At 47.4% G+C, this 15,781-nt stretch overlaps 1 protein-coding gene across 2 annotated transcripts in view; it reads right to left on the bottom strand.

Moving 5' to 3' along the window:
• The window catches only part of TGOLN2 (trans-golgi network protein 2), a 14,902-nt gene extending 8,947 nt beyond the window's left edge, over window positions 1-5,955 (bottom strand). The window contains exons 1-4 of one of the 2 annotated variants that reach the window (XR_012801814.1): window positions 5,801-5,955; window positions 3,521-4,575; window positions 2,765-2,848; window positions 1,538-1,601 (exon numbers count right to left, since the gene is read on the bottom strand). Coding sequence is in view for 1 of the 2 variants with exons in the window: in XM_075601731.1 (XP_075457846.1) it covers window positions 2,765-2,848; window positions 3,521-4,575; window positions 5,801-5,876 (1,215 nt within the window). In the remaining variant the exon portion in view is untranslated. The remainder of the gene's footprint in view (window positions 1-1,537; window positions 1,602-2,764; window positions 2,849-3,520; window positions 4,576-5,800) is intronic. The other variant, XM_075601731.1, reaches the window with a different exon arrangement.
• Between the last annotated feature and the right edge of the window lie 9,826 nt (window positions 5,956-15,781).

Raw genomic sequence — 15,781 nt, 5'->3', positions numbered from 1 at the left:
ATTACAGATGCAGGGGCTTTGTGCATCTGTTCAGCGCGGGCGGCTCAGCACCCCTCAGCGACACTGATTTTACTATGTCCTAGGCATAAGGCCCCGCTCCCTCAGTCAGCGCGCCCGCACTGCAGACTGGCGGCGCGCTGACAGGCACAGATCGCGATATGCGGTCTGTAGGGAGCCGGAGCGGGGGGGGAGGGGCGGGAGCGGGGGCGTGGCCAAAATGGGTGGGGGGGCGCGGCCATGACGTGAGGGGGCGGGACCATCACACAGTCCCACAGCACAGCGCAGCAGCCCCTCAGCCCCGCAGCAGCCCCTCAGCCCCGCAGCAGCCCCTCAGCCCCGCAGCAGCCCCTCAGCCCCGCAGCAGCCCCTCAGCCCCGCAGCAGCCCCTCAGCCCCGCAGCAGCTCCACAGCAGCCCCTGCATTTGACCGCTCCCTGCGGTCTGTAGGGAGCGGGAGCTGGGGGCGTGGTTGGAGCTGGGGGCGTGGTTTGAGCAGGGGGCGTGGTTTGAGCGGGGGGGCGTGGTTTGAGCAGGAGGCTCTCGTGCTGTCCCCCCCCCCCCAACCTGTCGGTCTCTCTCCTCCGCCCCCCCTCCCAGAGAAGGGGCAGCCTGCGAAACGGGCACCAGAGGAGGGGGGGGGAGTGGGCGGCGCTATGCACGGCTGTACAGACAGGGTGGCCGCCTCCCTCCCCGTAGCCGCCTCCTTTCCCTCCTCATTGGCTGACTGCTGCACCACGTGACGCGTAAGCGCTTCTGATCACAAGAAGCTTGCAGCATCGGCTGGCTGACGCGTCACAGCACACAGTCAGCCATGTCTGAAGGAGCCAGCGGGGACCTTCAGACTGGAGGAAGGAGCTGGTGGCCCGCTGCCGCGCGGCCGCACACATCACCGGCCGCAGCCTTAGTGATTTATACTGAATATATGGAACCAGGGCCTTGAAATATACTGGGTACATCTTGTGATACTTTAATACACCTCTTATAAGTATTAACTATATTGGAATATATTTTTAGGATAAACTTATCCACCATCTTTTATGTTGGCCATCTAGACTTATCCAGCACATCTTTGGTTAAATCATCATGAGACAGTCAAAAACTCCTCTCCCATGACTCAGAGACTTCCTATATAAGACAGGTCTACAGAGTGGAAGAGATACACCCGTTTGAGAAAGCTACAGCGAAACGTGCTTCAAGGGTAGGCGTCACCCATTATGCGACCAATCCTACTCCACTAAAACCGGCAATCTGGCAAATTGACACACCTATGCAGGAGTTATACACCGTGATCCCTAGCTGATGTTCGTGAGACCAGTATTGGATCAGGGTGAAATTACCCATAAGTGTAGATCTTTGCTCCCCTTTTTTCTACTTTGTTCCCCAATCCCTCCCCACCCTTATTGTAGGGTTATGTATGTAGGGACAGATGGTCTCACACAGTCCATATACTGGTGACTTTATGTGGTTGCTGTATGCACTATACAAGCACATCTTATTCTTCTTAAGAATTATAGGCTAATCACAATTTACATACTCACCAATTAGTCTTGATTTCTACAGACAGTGGTAACCTTGTGTTGACTTGCTCTCTTATTTACCTGCCTAGAGAGCGGATAGTAAACGCTGTGCCAGCAAGAGAGAAGCCCAAACATTTATAATCCTGCTAGGTATTCGTATATTTTTTAAGGTGCCCCCTGCTAGTGTGCGGAGCAGTAGCCACCTGTGACTATACGTTTCCCGTGCACTCAATTATTCATTCTTTTAATTGACACTATCAACTGACCGCTGCATTTTTTTAGTGATTTAAATATTAAAGATAGATTTTAATTCATGTTCACATTACTATACAAGTGACTATGTCACTTGATAAAGACCTCTGAGGTCGAAACGTTGTGTTGGCTCAATAAATGAGTTTAGATTTTCTAAATCCGTTGTACCCTGTGTTCCTTCCACTATTGATCTAGGACTGACAACAGGCTTTCGTTCAAGCACGGGAGCACCGGTAATTGTATCATTGATATACTTTTCTAGGTGTGCAGCATTCACTTCATATGTCTGGCACATTACTATACAACCACTAGGGGTCAGCAGATTACTCTCCAGGCATTTTATTCTATATCTGGAATTGTCCGGACATTGATATCCTTTCCTATCTACTGGGATACTGTACATCCCTCACTGTCATTCAGCCTTTCAACTAACACAGAGTCTAGAGTGCATGCAATTGGGGCTTTATCCTGCCTTTTTGACAGGTATTCTTTTTCGCTACCTCCAGTGCACCATCTCTATACCACCTATTTACATACTTAGGTTTGAGCGGGTATCATCCTCTTCTGTGCAAAGGAAACAAAACCCCTCAAGTCTCAGCTCACCATCCTTACAAAGTTAAATAATGTAAAAATCAAATTTTGGTAAAACTGTATGTCACCGAGATGTGACCCCTTAAACAGGTCACGGTCATTAGTACACTTGGGTCCTAGAAGGGACCGACTTCCATTCAATCTCTTGCAAGCTGCACCTGTTATGAGGCCATGCTCAGAGCTTTGTGTTGCAGAGGTGACATTCCTGTAACACCAGAAAAGAGATACTGTATCTACTTTATCATAGGTCAATAAAATGCCCCAAAGGATAGCTTTTTTTAACCATTTAAATGCTAGAAGAGCTTGCTGTATAGCAGAAGTGTGTGCAGTCCTCTCCCTAGCTGGTTTAGTCCCCGTTTCTGATCATTGTGTACCTGCTCTCTGTGCTTTTGACTCCAGGCTCACCTTGTGTTCCAGGCGCTGGTATTCCCCTGCGTTTGGTCGCCTGCCCCCCTTGCCACGCCTTCCTTCCAGTGCAAAAGCGATGATCTTGGGAAAGAGAGAAGCAGAGATCAAACTCCTTCCCATCCCAGAAAAACTGTGCCCCTCCCTGCCTCTGATCCCCTGTACCTCTCCCTATCTCCGACCCCCTTGCATCTCCCACCACCTCCAAACCACTACATTTCTCCCCTCTAATTCCATGCACCTCTCCCTTCCCCAACCCTAGCACCCTTCCCTCTCAGACACCCTGCACCTTCTCGGACTCCCTGCACCCATCTCCCCTTCTATGACACCATGCACCTCCCCCACCCCTTCTGAGCCCCGGCACCTCCCCCCACACCTTTCGCTCCCTGCCCCTCCCAAGCTGCTAAATGCAGAAATACAATTTTCATAATGTCCTGGGCTGTCTGGCAGTTATTCTGAATGCTGTTTTTACAGGTCACTTTATATCCCTGGAGATACCAGATCCTGAAAAACAAGACCCCAGGAATAAAAAGTCAACTGGGGATTGACAAAAGTATGCACAGAAACCATACAATGGGTTTTGTTTTGGAAGCATTACTGCAGTATTTCCTAGACACAGACGCTTATACTGTATGAAAAAAGAGCAAGCGTAAATAAATTTAAAAATAAATAAAAATCAGTGTCTGTGACCTTTTGTACCATTGCAGATCCTGTGGTGTGTGCATTGAGTGCTATTTTGTGTTGTGGTGCATTTACCTTGCGCTTGTTGTGATAAGCTATGTACAGGACAGCGACCAGGATGGCTGAAGTCACCAGGTAGGCAAAGAAGTGGCTGCTCTCTGACTCCTCCAGGGGCACAGCTTTGGCGTTGGACCTCCCTTCATTGGTTTTGGGGCTCTTGTTCACCGATGCATCCGCCTGGCCTACGTTTGAAGGAGCATCCAGTTCATCCCCATCCTTCTCTTCTCCCTTTTTTTCATCTCCCTCCTCATCCTCCTCGCTCCCCGTCCTGTCTGCATCGTCTTCCTGCTTCCCTTCATTGTCTGTTTCCTCGTCAGCCTTGGCCGGTAGCATGGCAGGTTCCGCCGGAGCCTTGGCCGGGTCCGTCAGAGCCTTGGCCGAGTCCGCCTTGGCCGGGTCCGTCAGAGCTTTGGCCGAGTCCGCCTTGGCCGGGTCCGTCAGAGCCTTGGCCGAGTCCGCCTTGGCCGGGTCCGTCAGAGCCTTGGCCGAGTCCGCCTTGGCCGGGTCCGTCAGAGCCTTGGCCGAGTCCGCCTTGGCCGGGTCCGTCAGAGCCTTGGCCGAGTCCGCCTTGGCCGGGTCCATCAGAGCCTTGGCGGAGTCCACCTTGGCCGGGTCCGTCAGAGCCTTGGCCGAGTCCGCCTTGGCCGGGTCCGTCTTGGCCGAGTCCGCCTTGGCCGGGTCCGTCAGAGCCTTGGCCGAGTCCGCCTTGGCCGGGTCCGTCAGAGCCTTGGCCGAGTCCGCCTTGGCCGGGTCCGTCAGAGCCTTGGCCGAGTCCGCCTTGGCCGGGTCCGTCAGAGCCTTGGCCGAGTCCTCCTTGGCCGGGTCCGTCAGAGCCTTGGCCGAGTCCGTCAGAGCCTTGGCCGAGTCCGCCTTGGCCGGGTCCGCCTTGGCCTTGGCCGGGTCCGTCAGAGCCTTGGCCGGGTCCGTCAGAGCCTTGGCCGGGTCCGCCTTGGCCGAGTCCGCCTTGGCCGAGTCCGCCTTGGTCGGGTCCGCCAGAGCCTTGGCCGAGTCCGCCAGAGCCTTGGCCGAGTCCGCCTTGGCCGAGTCCGTTAGAGCCTTGGCCCCCTGTGCTGTAACGGAAAAATATTCTTAAATGTTAAAAAAAATCAACAACAAAAACAAAAAAACAGCTAGACTATTTTCCACTCATCCAAGATGCGTGAACAGGAGAAATTTTCAAGCCAGGATATATAATCATTCTTGCTGACAAGTGAACTTATATACACTAACATACATATAATAGTCACTCTCCTACACAAAGTTTGCTTATATAAACATACACAATACCAAACATGCTCTCATACCGTTACCTCCTATATATAAAATTACCCACAGATACACCTATACACATTAACATACAGGTATACACAAACATGTACCCTCACTGTTACAATGCAAAGAAACATCAGACTCTGCCCTAGGAGCAACAATGGGTAATGCCCTTTAGTAAATATACCCTATAAATTTTAACATAAAACTCGCAGGTCAAAGTATGATCAGCTAGAATGGCTCATTATTATCTGTTGTTTTTGTAAAGCGCCAACATATTCCGCAGCACGGTACAGTGGGGGTAACGAGTGACATCAATTACATAAACCGAATGACATACAAATAAGCACAGACAGTAATGAGGGCCCTGGTCCTGATGGCTTACAATCTAGAGGTATACAGATTGGTGACTGAACTGGAGTACACAATAACTGAAACTAGAGAGACATACAATACTGTTTGCCCCCTAAGTTTTCTTCGATGGCCAATATGGAATTATCGGGTACTCTATTGTCACTGCTATTCTAAGCTCTCATGAGCAGGGCCCCAATTACATTTGTTTGTGCATGCGTATCCTTACGTGTATGTAGCTGTTTATGAAATTATCAAATCTCTGTACCCCCATTGTATCGCACTGCAGAACATGTTGGCACTTAAAAATAAACGATAAAACAAATTAACAATAATATATATGCAGGATCTCTGCTCCCTGCCCTGGACAGTGCCAAGTATCACCCTGCACTGCCATAAACCATAATCATGTTAATTGTTTATCTTAAACTTTTCCATGCTATTTATGGAACAATAATAGTAATAATTGGATAATGTAAATCTAGCAATAACCGTACAAAAATACAAATACTAAATGCCTTCTGGCACGATGCAGATCAACATTCATTGCTATTTCACGCTCGCATGTCATAATACATATTCAATAACATTCAGCTTACATAAGAAGACATTGACAGACCAGAACTTGCACTCTAACCCCTATATACACTCCATGCTATATACACCGACTCTCACCGGACTTCAGGGCAACCACGCTCAGCGACACCAGGAAGAGAGGAATGAGAAGCCGTGACACCGGAGTCGCCATCATCACGAAAACTGAAACTGTCCACACACTTTACTGTCAGCTTCCTGCTTCCGCCAAGCTGGAGTGCTCTTCCGGTGATCACCTCCGCTATACTGCTGGAGTCCGCCCGCCATGTTAGTACACCATGGAATAGCTGAACGTTGGGAGGATAGCGATGGCGACTCGTTGGTTGCATATAGTTGGGTGTACAAATATGATAGGATGGATGCCCCACTTATGCAGTGTCTTTCACACTTATCCTTTGGAGTGTATGTCTATTCACTCATTGGGAGACAGGTTCCCCTTTTACAATGACTGTCATTCATTAGGAGTGAGCCCCATTCATTACTGGGAATTCCCACTAATTGCAAACCAGTTTAGGACATTCTAAGTGCCAGATAAGGAGCATTGGCCCACCCAGTCTTCCCCAGAGATCTCACCTCCCAGAACTAAAATCGGGGAGATTTGGGGGGTTCTTTACAACAAAAAATAGAATTTTAGTATAAAAAATGCTGATTTTCAACACTTAAATCTGTGAGAGATTGATACTAACTAAATATCAGTGAGACTGAGTCCAAATAAGTGAGAGGTGGCATGTCTGCTGCCTGATCTCCTCCTGGCTGTAATTTCTAAATCCCTGTTGTTTCCCTGATTTTTTACATATTTATGATCCCTCTGCAATTACCTTGAGTTGTCAGGAGGCTTCTACAAAAATACTGGATACAATGGTGAAATGTGCGACGTGCTCAAGAAAAGGCGGTAGGGAGGAATGTTATATATAAATGATCTGACATGTCATTTTTTTCAAAATGTTACTCCTGCACCAATTTGCACCATTTCATAATCTATTTCGTTAAAAATTCTGGGGAGAGGTCTGGGGACGGAGCAACCTTCCAAAAATGTTTTTTTTACGAAATACAATATGAAATAGTGTAAATTGGAGCATACTTGGAGTGAAATGTAAAAAAATTACGTAATGGTCAGAAAATGTATAAATAACATACCTGCAGTCATACAGGCCCATGGCAAGCAATACAGATCTTAAATCTCCTATACCACAAATTCCAAGATTGTTGCAGCCCCCTTCATCCTCTCAACCCCCTTCAACCCACCTCATCCCCCTTCAACCCACCTCATCCCCCTTCAACCCCCCTCATCCCCCTTCAACCCCCCTCATCCCCTTTCCACCCCCCTCATCCCCCCTCATCCCCCTTCCACCCCCCTCATCCCCCTTCCACCCCCCTCATCCCCCTTCCACCCCCCTCATCCCCCTTCCACCCCCCTCATCCCCCTTCCACCCCCCTCATCCCCCTCATCCCCCTTCCACCCCCCTCATCCCCTCTCCCCTCTCTCAACCCCCCATATCATTCTCACACCCATTCCCTGTCATTCTCACCACACCCATTCCCTGTCATGCTCACCACACCCATTCCCTGTCATTCTCACCACCCATTCCCTGTCATTCTCACTGAACTTCCTCCGTCATTCTCACCACCTCCCCGTCTCTCACCCACCCCAACTCCCTTCCTGTAATTCTCACCCCCACAGGACAGACACAGAAAGTACACAGACACACACAACAGGACAAAACAGAACAAATACACAGGAAAAAAACAGAAAACACACACACACAACAGGACAGACCAAATACACATACACAGAGCCGCCAACAGGGAGGGGGGGACAAAGGGCACTGGCGTCCCGGGCCCCTGCGCGGCCCTGGCCGTTATATTTTTTTTAAATGGCCGCGATTGCGCATGCGCAGAGCCGAGGTCCCGCAGGGTGTCCTGTCTGCTGCCTGTGGGCCCTGCCTGCTGCCTGTGGGCCCGGCCCGCTCCGCCCCCCCCTCGCTTCTTTGATCCCCACGTGGGACGGAGGGCGGGGAAGCGCCAACCCTGCACCCCCCGCGTGCGCCTCCTGCCCCATGCAGCAGCCGCGGGGGATGCTGCAGCCGCCTGCCAGCCTCGCGCCCAGAGCTTCTCGCGCGCCAACCCAGCAGCAGCAGCCGCGGAGGATGCTGCAGCCGCCCGGCATCTCACCCCCGCCCCCCCCCCCAGCTGCCCACCTCCTGTGCATTCCCCGAGGCCACCTCCTGCGCCCTCCCTCCCCGTGCCCACCTCCCACCCCGGGCAGCTGCCATGGGGGCAGGGGGGGGAAGCGGCAAGGAAGCAGTAAGTAGCACCCACCCGGTCAGGGTAAGTCACCCACTCAACCCAGTCACTGTCACCCACCACCCAGTCACTGTCACCCACCCCCCTGTCACTGTCACCCACCCAGTCGCTGTCATCCACCACCCAGTCACTGTCACCCACCCCCCTGTCACTGTTACCTAGCCCCCTGTCACTTACCCAGCCCCCTGTCACTGTCACCCACCACCCAGTCACTGTCTCACTCAGTCACTAACCCACTCACTCTCCCACCCACTCACTCACTCTCCCACGGACTCACTCTCCCACCCACTCACTCTCCGTCACTGTCACCCACCACCCAGTCACTGTCTCACTCAGTCACTAACCCACTCACTCTCCCACCCACTCACTCACTGTCCCACTGACTCACTCTCCCACCCACTCACTCTCCGTCACTGTCACCCACTCAACCCAGTTACTGTCACCCACCACCCAGTCACTGTCACCCACCACCCAGTCACTGTCACCCACCACCCAGTCACTGTCACCCATCCACCCAGTCACTGTCACCCATCCACCCAGTCACTGTCACCCATCCACCCAGTCACTGTCACCCATCCACCCAGTCATCGTCACCCATCCACCCAGTCATTGTCACCCATCCACCCAGTCATTGTCACCCATCCACCCAGTCACTGTCACCCACCAGCCAGTCACTGTCTCACCCAGTCACTAACCCACTCACTCTCCCATCCACTCACTCTCCCATCCACTCACTCTCTCTCCCATCCACTCACTCACTCCCATCCACTCACTCACTCTCCCATCCACTCACTCTCCCATCCACTCACTCACTCTCCCATCCACTCACTCTCCCATCCACTCACTCTCCCATCCACTCACTCACTCTCCCATCCACCCACTCACTCTCCCACCCACTCACTCTCCCACCCACTCACTCTCCCACTCAGTCAGTCACCCACTCAGTCAGTCACCCACCCACCCAGTCACCCACCCACCCGCTCACTCAGTCACCCACCCAGTTACTCAGTCACCCACCCACCCACCCAGTTACTCAGTCACCCACCGAGTCACAGTCACCCACCCAGTCACTCACTCTCTCACCCAGTCACTCACTCACCCACCCAGTCGCTCACTCTCTTACTCACTCACTCTCTCACCCACTCACTCACCCAGTCACTCACCCACCCAGACAGGCAGTCACCTGTCTTTTGTTGAAAATATAAAAATATAATAAATATAAAAATAAACAGGTTGCATTGTAATGTGAGTAAGGGGGACCAAACCATATACAGTAGGATACCAGGAGGTTTAAAAACACAAAACAAAAAATTATTTATTAAATACTAATATACTCTTCTAATGAAAATACATAAAAAATATTTATAATTTTAACTTATATATAAAATCACCTAAAAAGTGCTCTAATGAAAGTAACAACGGAGTATGCCAGCATGTAATAAAGTATGGTTAATAGCGCATATGAGTGCCTAAAATAGGTACACACTCTAATATGAATAGATATTGTAATCATACAAATACAGAGCTCAGTAGTATGCGTCTATATATAGCACCAAAAGCTGATGGCTTCAATGTCTGCGCGAGCAGGCTGTAGTATGCCTCCCGTGCTGCGTCTTGACAAACAAAGTTTACCGGCTTTAGTAGGCCCAAAATATCCATAAAGCATCACCACATACTATGCAATAATAATCCCATATTATGTACTCGTCACAATGGAATCAAATCATTTCCTTAAATGTGCACAGTTAGTGTGGTGCGCGTTTAAACCTATTCGTTCATACAACCAGTCAGCTGCAGGATTACTGGCATTATCTCGTGCTCCGTCTCAAACTCCAGAAGGGATAACAGGGACCTGTTATCATTAGTATACGCCCCTTATCCCGCCCCCAGGAGGTGTATAAATACGTACATCAGAGGAACGAATGAACACTCCTCCCCCCTTGAAGAAGCGCCAAGAGGCGTGAAACGATCGTCGGGTGTCAGGCGACGCGCTAACTAATGACGTCAGCCGGTTGCTGTTCTGGAGTTTGAGACGGAGCACGAGATAATGCCAGTAATCCTGCAGCTGACTGGTTGTATGAACGAATAGGTTTAAACGCGCACCACACTAACTGTGCACATTTAAAGAAATTATTTGATTCCATTGTGAGGAGTACATAATATGGGATTATTATTGCATAGTATGTGGTGATGCTTTATGGATATTTTGGGCCTACTAAAGCCGGTAAACTTTGTTTGTCAAGACGCAGCACGGGAGGCATACTACAGCCTGCTCGCGCAGACATTGAAGCCATCAGCTTTTGGTGCTATATATAGACGCATACTACTGAGCTCTGTATTTGTATGATTACAATATCTATTCATATTAGAGTGTGTACCTATTTTAGGCACTCATATGCGCTATTAACCATACTTTATTACATGCTGGCATACTCCGTTGCTACTTTCATTAGAGCACTTTTTAGGTGATTTTATATATAAGTTAAAATTATAAATATTTTTTATGTATTTTCATTAGAAGAGTATATTAGTATTTAATAAATAATTTTTTGTTTTGTGTTTTTAAACCTCCTGGTATCCTATATGGTTTGGAAATTTGTTACCATCTACTCAGAGATATTATTAAGTTGAGTGCAAATCTATGGGATTTCTTTTCTGTGGTTGTTCTTGGACCATCCTATATATAGAGTGTTTCTATTTCCCGTGCACCACTTAGTGTATACAATACTCATGTGTTTTGAATATTAAGGTTGAGCAGTGGTTTTCTACCCCCTACGCTCTCCTCTGGCCTCCCCTGGTTCTCCTCTGCCCCCCCCCTAGACCCCCCCTGGTCTCCCATGGCCTCTCCTCCTGACTCCAGTCAGTCACCTACCCTGTCTCACATCCTGTCACCCTATCTCCCCCTCTCTGTCACCCTGTCTCCCCCTCTCTGTCACCCTGTTTCCCCCTCTCTGTCACCCTGTCTCCCCCTCTCTGTCACCCTGTCTCCCCCTCTCTGTCACCCTGTCTCCCCCTCTCTGTCACCCTGTCTCCCTTTCTCTGTCACCCTGTCTCCCTCTCTCTGTTACCCTGTCTGTCTCTCTCTGTCACCCTTTCTCCCTCTCTGTGTCACCCTGTCTTTCTCTCTCTGTCACCCTCTCTATCTCGCTCTTGCTCTCTCTCTCGCTCTGTCTCTCGCTGTGTCCCTCTGTCTCTCTGTGTCTGTGTCTCTCTTTGTCACACACACTCTCTGTCTCACTCTCTCTGTCTCTATCTGTCACACACTCTCTGTCTCTCTGTCACACATTCTCTCTGTCACACACACACACTCTCTGTCTCTCTCTGTCACACACTCTCTGTCTCTCTCTGTCACACACACACTCTCTGTCTCTCTCTGTCATAGTTACATAGTAGATGAGGTTGAAAAAAGACGTACGTCCATCAAGTTCAACCAATGCTAAATTTAGACAACAGATACTTTATTCTATATCTATACTTACTTATTGATCCAGAGGAAGGCAAACAAAAAACCCCATTAAGGGGAAAAATTAATTCCTTCCTGACTCCAAGAATTTGCAGTCGGCTTAATCCCTGGATCAACATCCTTCCCATGTATACTTATTTGGTATATCCCTGTATACCTTTCCCATCTAAAAAGATGTCCAACCTTTTTTTGAACAAATCTATTGTATCTGCCATCACAGTCTCCATGGGTAATGAATTCCACATTTTTAACTGCCCTTACTGTAAATAACCATTTCCTTTGTTGCTGGTGAAATTTCCTTTCCTCCAACCTTAAGGGATGGCCCCGAGTCCTTTGTACTGCCCGTGGGATGAATAGTTCTTTTGAAAGCTCCTTGTATTGTCCCTGAATATATTTGTATATAGTTATCATATCCCCTCTTAGACGCCTCTTTTCTAATGTAAATAAATCTAATTTAGCTAGCCTCTCCTCATAAGTTAGAATGTCCATCCCCTTTATTAATTTGGTGGCTCTTCTCTGCACTCTCTCTCTAGGTCCATAATGTCTTTTCTTAGGATTGGTGCCCAAAATTGTACTCCATATTCAAGGTGTGGTCTTACTAATGCTTTGTAAAGGGGCATAATTATGTTTACTTCCCTTCAATCCATTGCCCGTTTGATGCAAGATAAGATCTTGTTTGCCTTTGCAGCTACTGCATGACATTGGGCACTATTGCTAAGCCTGCTGTCTACTGTACAAGCACTCCTAAATCCTTCTGCATCAAGGATTCCCCCAATTTATCCCCATTTAATTTGTAAGTCGCCTGTTTATTCTTGCATCCCAAATGCATATTTAAAACCAGAGACAGAACATAAAACACAGACAGAGTTCAGTGCACATCCAGTGAAACCCATACACGGTACTGTGCCTAAATATATATGTATAAATATCTATTAAATAAAATGGTCTTTTAGCTTAACATTTTTGGCCAAAATTGTTGTAAGGCCCATAGCAACTGCACGGCAGACCACAATTTCAGGGGTCCCTAACACATAAATTCTTAATAACCTGTGCAATGCCAGGAAGAATGATTTATAATAAATCTGTCAATATTAGTTGCAAAGTTCTAAGTCTGATTGAAGCTTTCACCTGTACATTACCAGGAAAAGCACTCTGTATTAGATTTGTCACAACCAAACTGCAAGCAGGCAAGTTCGCCTGAGTGGGAGATGCTATTGTTAAAGTTTGTGAATAAAAACACAAGTCTGAGGATATGTTTTGCAGAATGACAGATAAGTTTATTGCTTGTGCGGTGCACACGCAGAGGAGAGTTTCAAAATAAAACCCTCCCAAAGACATGGTAGCATACAGGCATTATTTATACACAAAATACTAAACCCACGCCCCCTCTACAAGGTTGCGTGTCGTCACTACGTAAGCGTAAAAGGTAAACAAACTTATGCACACGAACACATTGAGTTAAAGCATTATTATGGGATGCATATTAGAAATGAAATGACTGAGCTAATATTCCTTATACAAGCCGGTGACTTTTACTCTACATACAGAACACATGCCCCCCCCCCCCACCCCCACGGACAGTGCCTATCTGTCTCGTATTTTCATAACATTGGCAAATTGCTCTTGTTCTCAAGGTTTTTGGCTTAGCCGAACCGCTCAATATCAATTGGAACTTCAGAAGAAAAAATGTATTTTAAACTAACGTTCATTCCACTTTCATACAGACAATAGACAATATCAGGCACCTAAGATGGATGCTGACTCAAAATGGTTGCTTAGATCCCAGTGCTGTTATGTCAGACCCCCCCCTTACGTCATATTCTCACTTTGTCACTCCCTCCTTTTTTATTCTTAAAACATAGCTTTTGAGAATTAAGTTCATGATGATAGTCCAGGGATAACTCAGAGGACAAGGGCGCGTGCCCTTCACTGTCATAGTCTCGTAAGGCGCTGCGGCCCATATGTCTTTTGGAGTTGAATAACTGTGATCGGTATCTTCTTTCTTCAAGGGACTGCTGTTTTCTGGCATCTGCAAAGAGTGGCATCCGATTGGGGGAGGGGGTCACACACCTGTGGATCATACCTTTGCAACACGTGACACACACATGACAACAAGTAACACTCCAAACACATCAAAGCATTCAAAAGTTTTTGCTCCAAGTGATTTAAGCCATTCACCTAACCCCAAGGGTGATAACCTGTCACTTCCGTTTGTAACCCTCTTTTGAATCTCTTGTATTTCATCTAGTTCATGCTGCACATTGCTACACTGATCTGGAATGAAAACACAACATCGTTCCTCAATTAGGACACATACACCTCCTTTTGAAGCTAAAACCTAGTCTAAAGCAATTCTGTTTTGTAGGGCCATAAGCCTAATCTGAACCTGTTCTTGGTTTAATGATTAAATAAAAAACTGCAAAATTAAGGCCACATCCTTCCTGTAAATTGTTTTCTGACTAAACATACATTTTTACACAGGTTTCATTGGTTGGTGGAGACACTTGACCCATAAATTGATTCTTGTTCCTAGTGTGTGATACACCCTTTAAAGAGGTTCCTTTAAAAAATTGGAAAAATACAGAAATTATACACATAATACTAAAAACCTTACTTTATGCAAGCAACCTTTCTTTGGATATGCAGTTGCTAGATAAAAGAAATTGCATCTATCTCTATCATCATATATTTTCAGAATCATCACAACATTCTATTACTGAGAATTGAGGGGGTTTGGTATCTGTGGAAGCGAAATGCATGATCCTCACCCTGCACGCATTGTATACATCATTCACTCAGAATATCAGAACAGACAATGTCTGCGATGGTCAACATGGCTGACTTATGATCCTTTCCTTGTGGCTGACACACGCCCCTGGGTGACCCCCTCCTTTCGGTGGAGGTGATTTGGATCAGAACAATCGTCTGCAGAGTATCTGTCCCCGTCCAGATTATTTTCCTACGTAGGTAATGCGTGCACTGAGAAAAGATCACGCTGACACACGTTCAGTATGATAATGTCTGACTTTATTCCTACAGAGCCTGTGTTCATATACAGGGGCTGTAGGGGAGGGGGTTTGTATGCAAAAGAGCTAGACAGCTCAATGATTCTTTGTTAGGTCTCGTCCTTATATGGTCTTGTTGTTATGATTTATGGTCTTGTTATTGTAGGTTTTCTTGGACACATCAGCATTTGAGGGGAATTCCTCTGTGCCATCTTCCTTACTTGAAGGGAGGGGTAGCTGTGGTAGCCATTTTGAGTAAGGAATCATAGCAAAGTATTACAGATGAAGAAATAGGTATTTTATCCAATCCATCACAGTCCCCCCTTGAAATGTCTATTTCTGAGTCTGTCCCTAGATGTATACTAACTCATCTGTCCAGATGTGCCTGGGAACTCTTTTGTGCTGTACGTTAGACGAGTCATGGCTTGTCCATGACTCCCCTTGCCACAGACTTTGCACATAAGGAAGTCAGATGCTGTCCCTATGGGTTTATACTATTGTACTTAACTGGGAGAGACTGTAACGGAGTAAATGGACCATCTTCCAAGAGTGGAGTATCATTATCTGACTGCAGAAAAAGGTAGGAGTGCTATTGTCAACAGCTTTGGTCATAAACTTTTTAAAACATGGGAGAACACAGCAGACAATAATCACAAACAAAACAAAAATAATAACTATTGCGATGCCTATTTGGGCAAGAATCTTTTGCCATCCCGTCTTTCCTTGCTTGACCATTTTGTGGTCGGTATCCCCAATCTGTTCCTGTGTTCTATCCTACTGCTCCCCAGTAATCACATTCCTTTCCCCAGTAGGAATCCGTTACGCATATATAAGTAGACCTGAAACCGACATTGCTGTATCGATTATATTGCCAATGTGTTGAGGGGCAGCGGACTATATTACAATAATCAAAGGAGAAGGTAGCTACATGAGTATTGGATGAATTATACCAAAACGTGACTACCCCTTCATGTTGGGTGATAGCAATCTCTTGTGCCCCCCCTAGACCCAACAAGCAAAGGATATATAGCATCATTTTCCTTCTGAGTTGTCCTCGTTGGGAGCTGGAACCTTCTTGCAATGAGAGGCGTGTATCCAGGTGTTCTTGCCAGCTAGTTTGACTGATGTCGCTGTGGTCAACAGAACTTGGAAAGGACCATCATATCTGGGCTCTAGGGAATGTTTCCTTACAAATTTCTTCACAAGCACTCAGTCTCCGGGCACAAGTTCATGAGTCCCGGTATCTAGATCTGGATCTGGAATAGAAGAAAACACTCGACCATGCATATT

This window comes from Ascaphus truei, chromosome 5, assembly GCF_040206685.1.
Source record: "Ascaphus truei isolate aAscTru1 chromosome 5, aAscTru1.hap1, whole genome shotgun sequence".
Lineage (NCBI taxonomy): Eukaryota > Metazoa > Chordata > Amphibia > Anura > Ascaphidae > Ascaphus > Ascaphus truei.
This window is presented reverse-complemented; position numbering and strand designations above follow the sequence as displayed.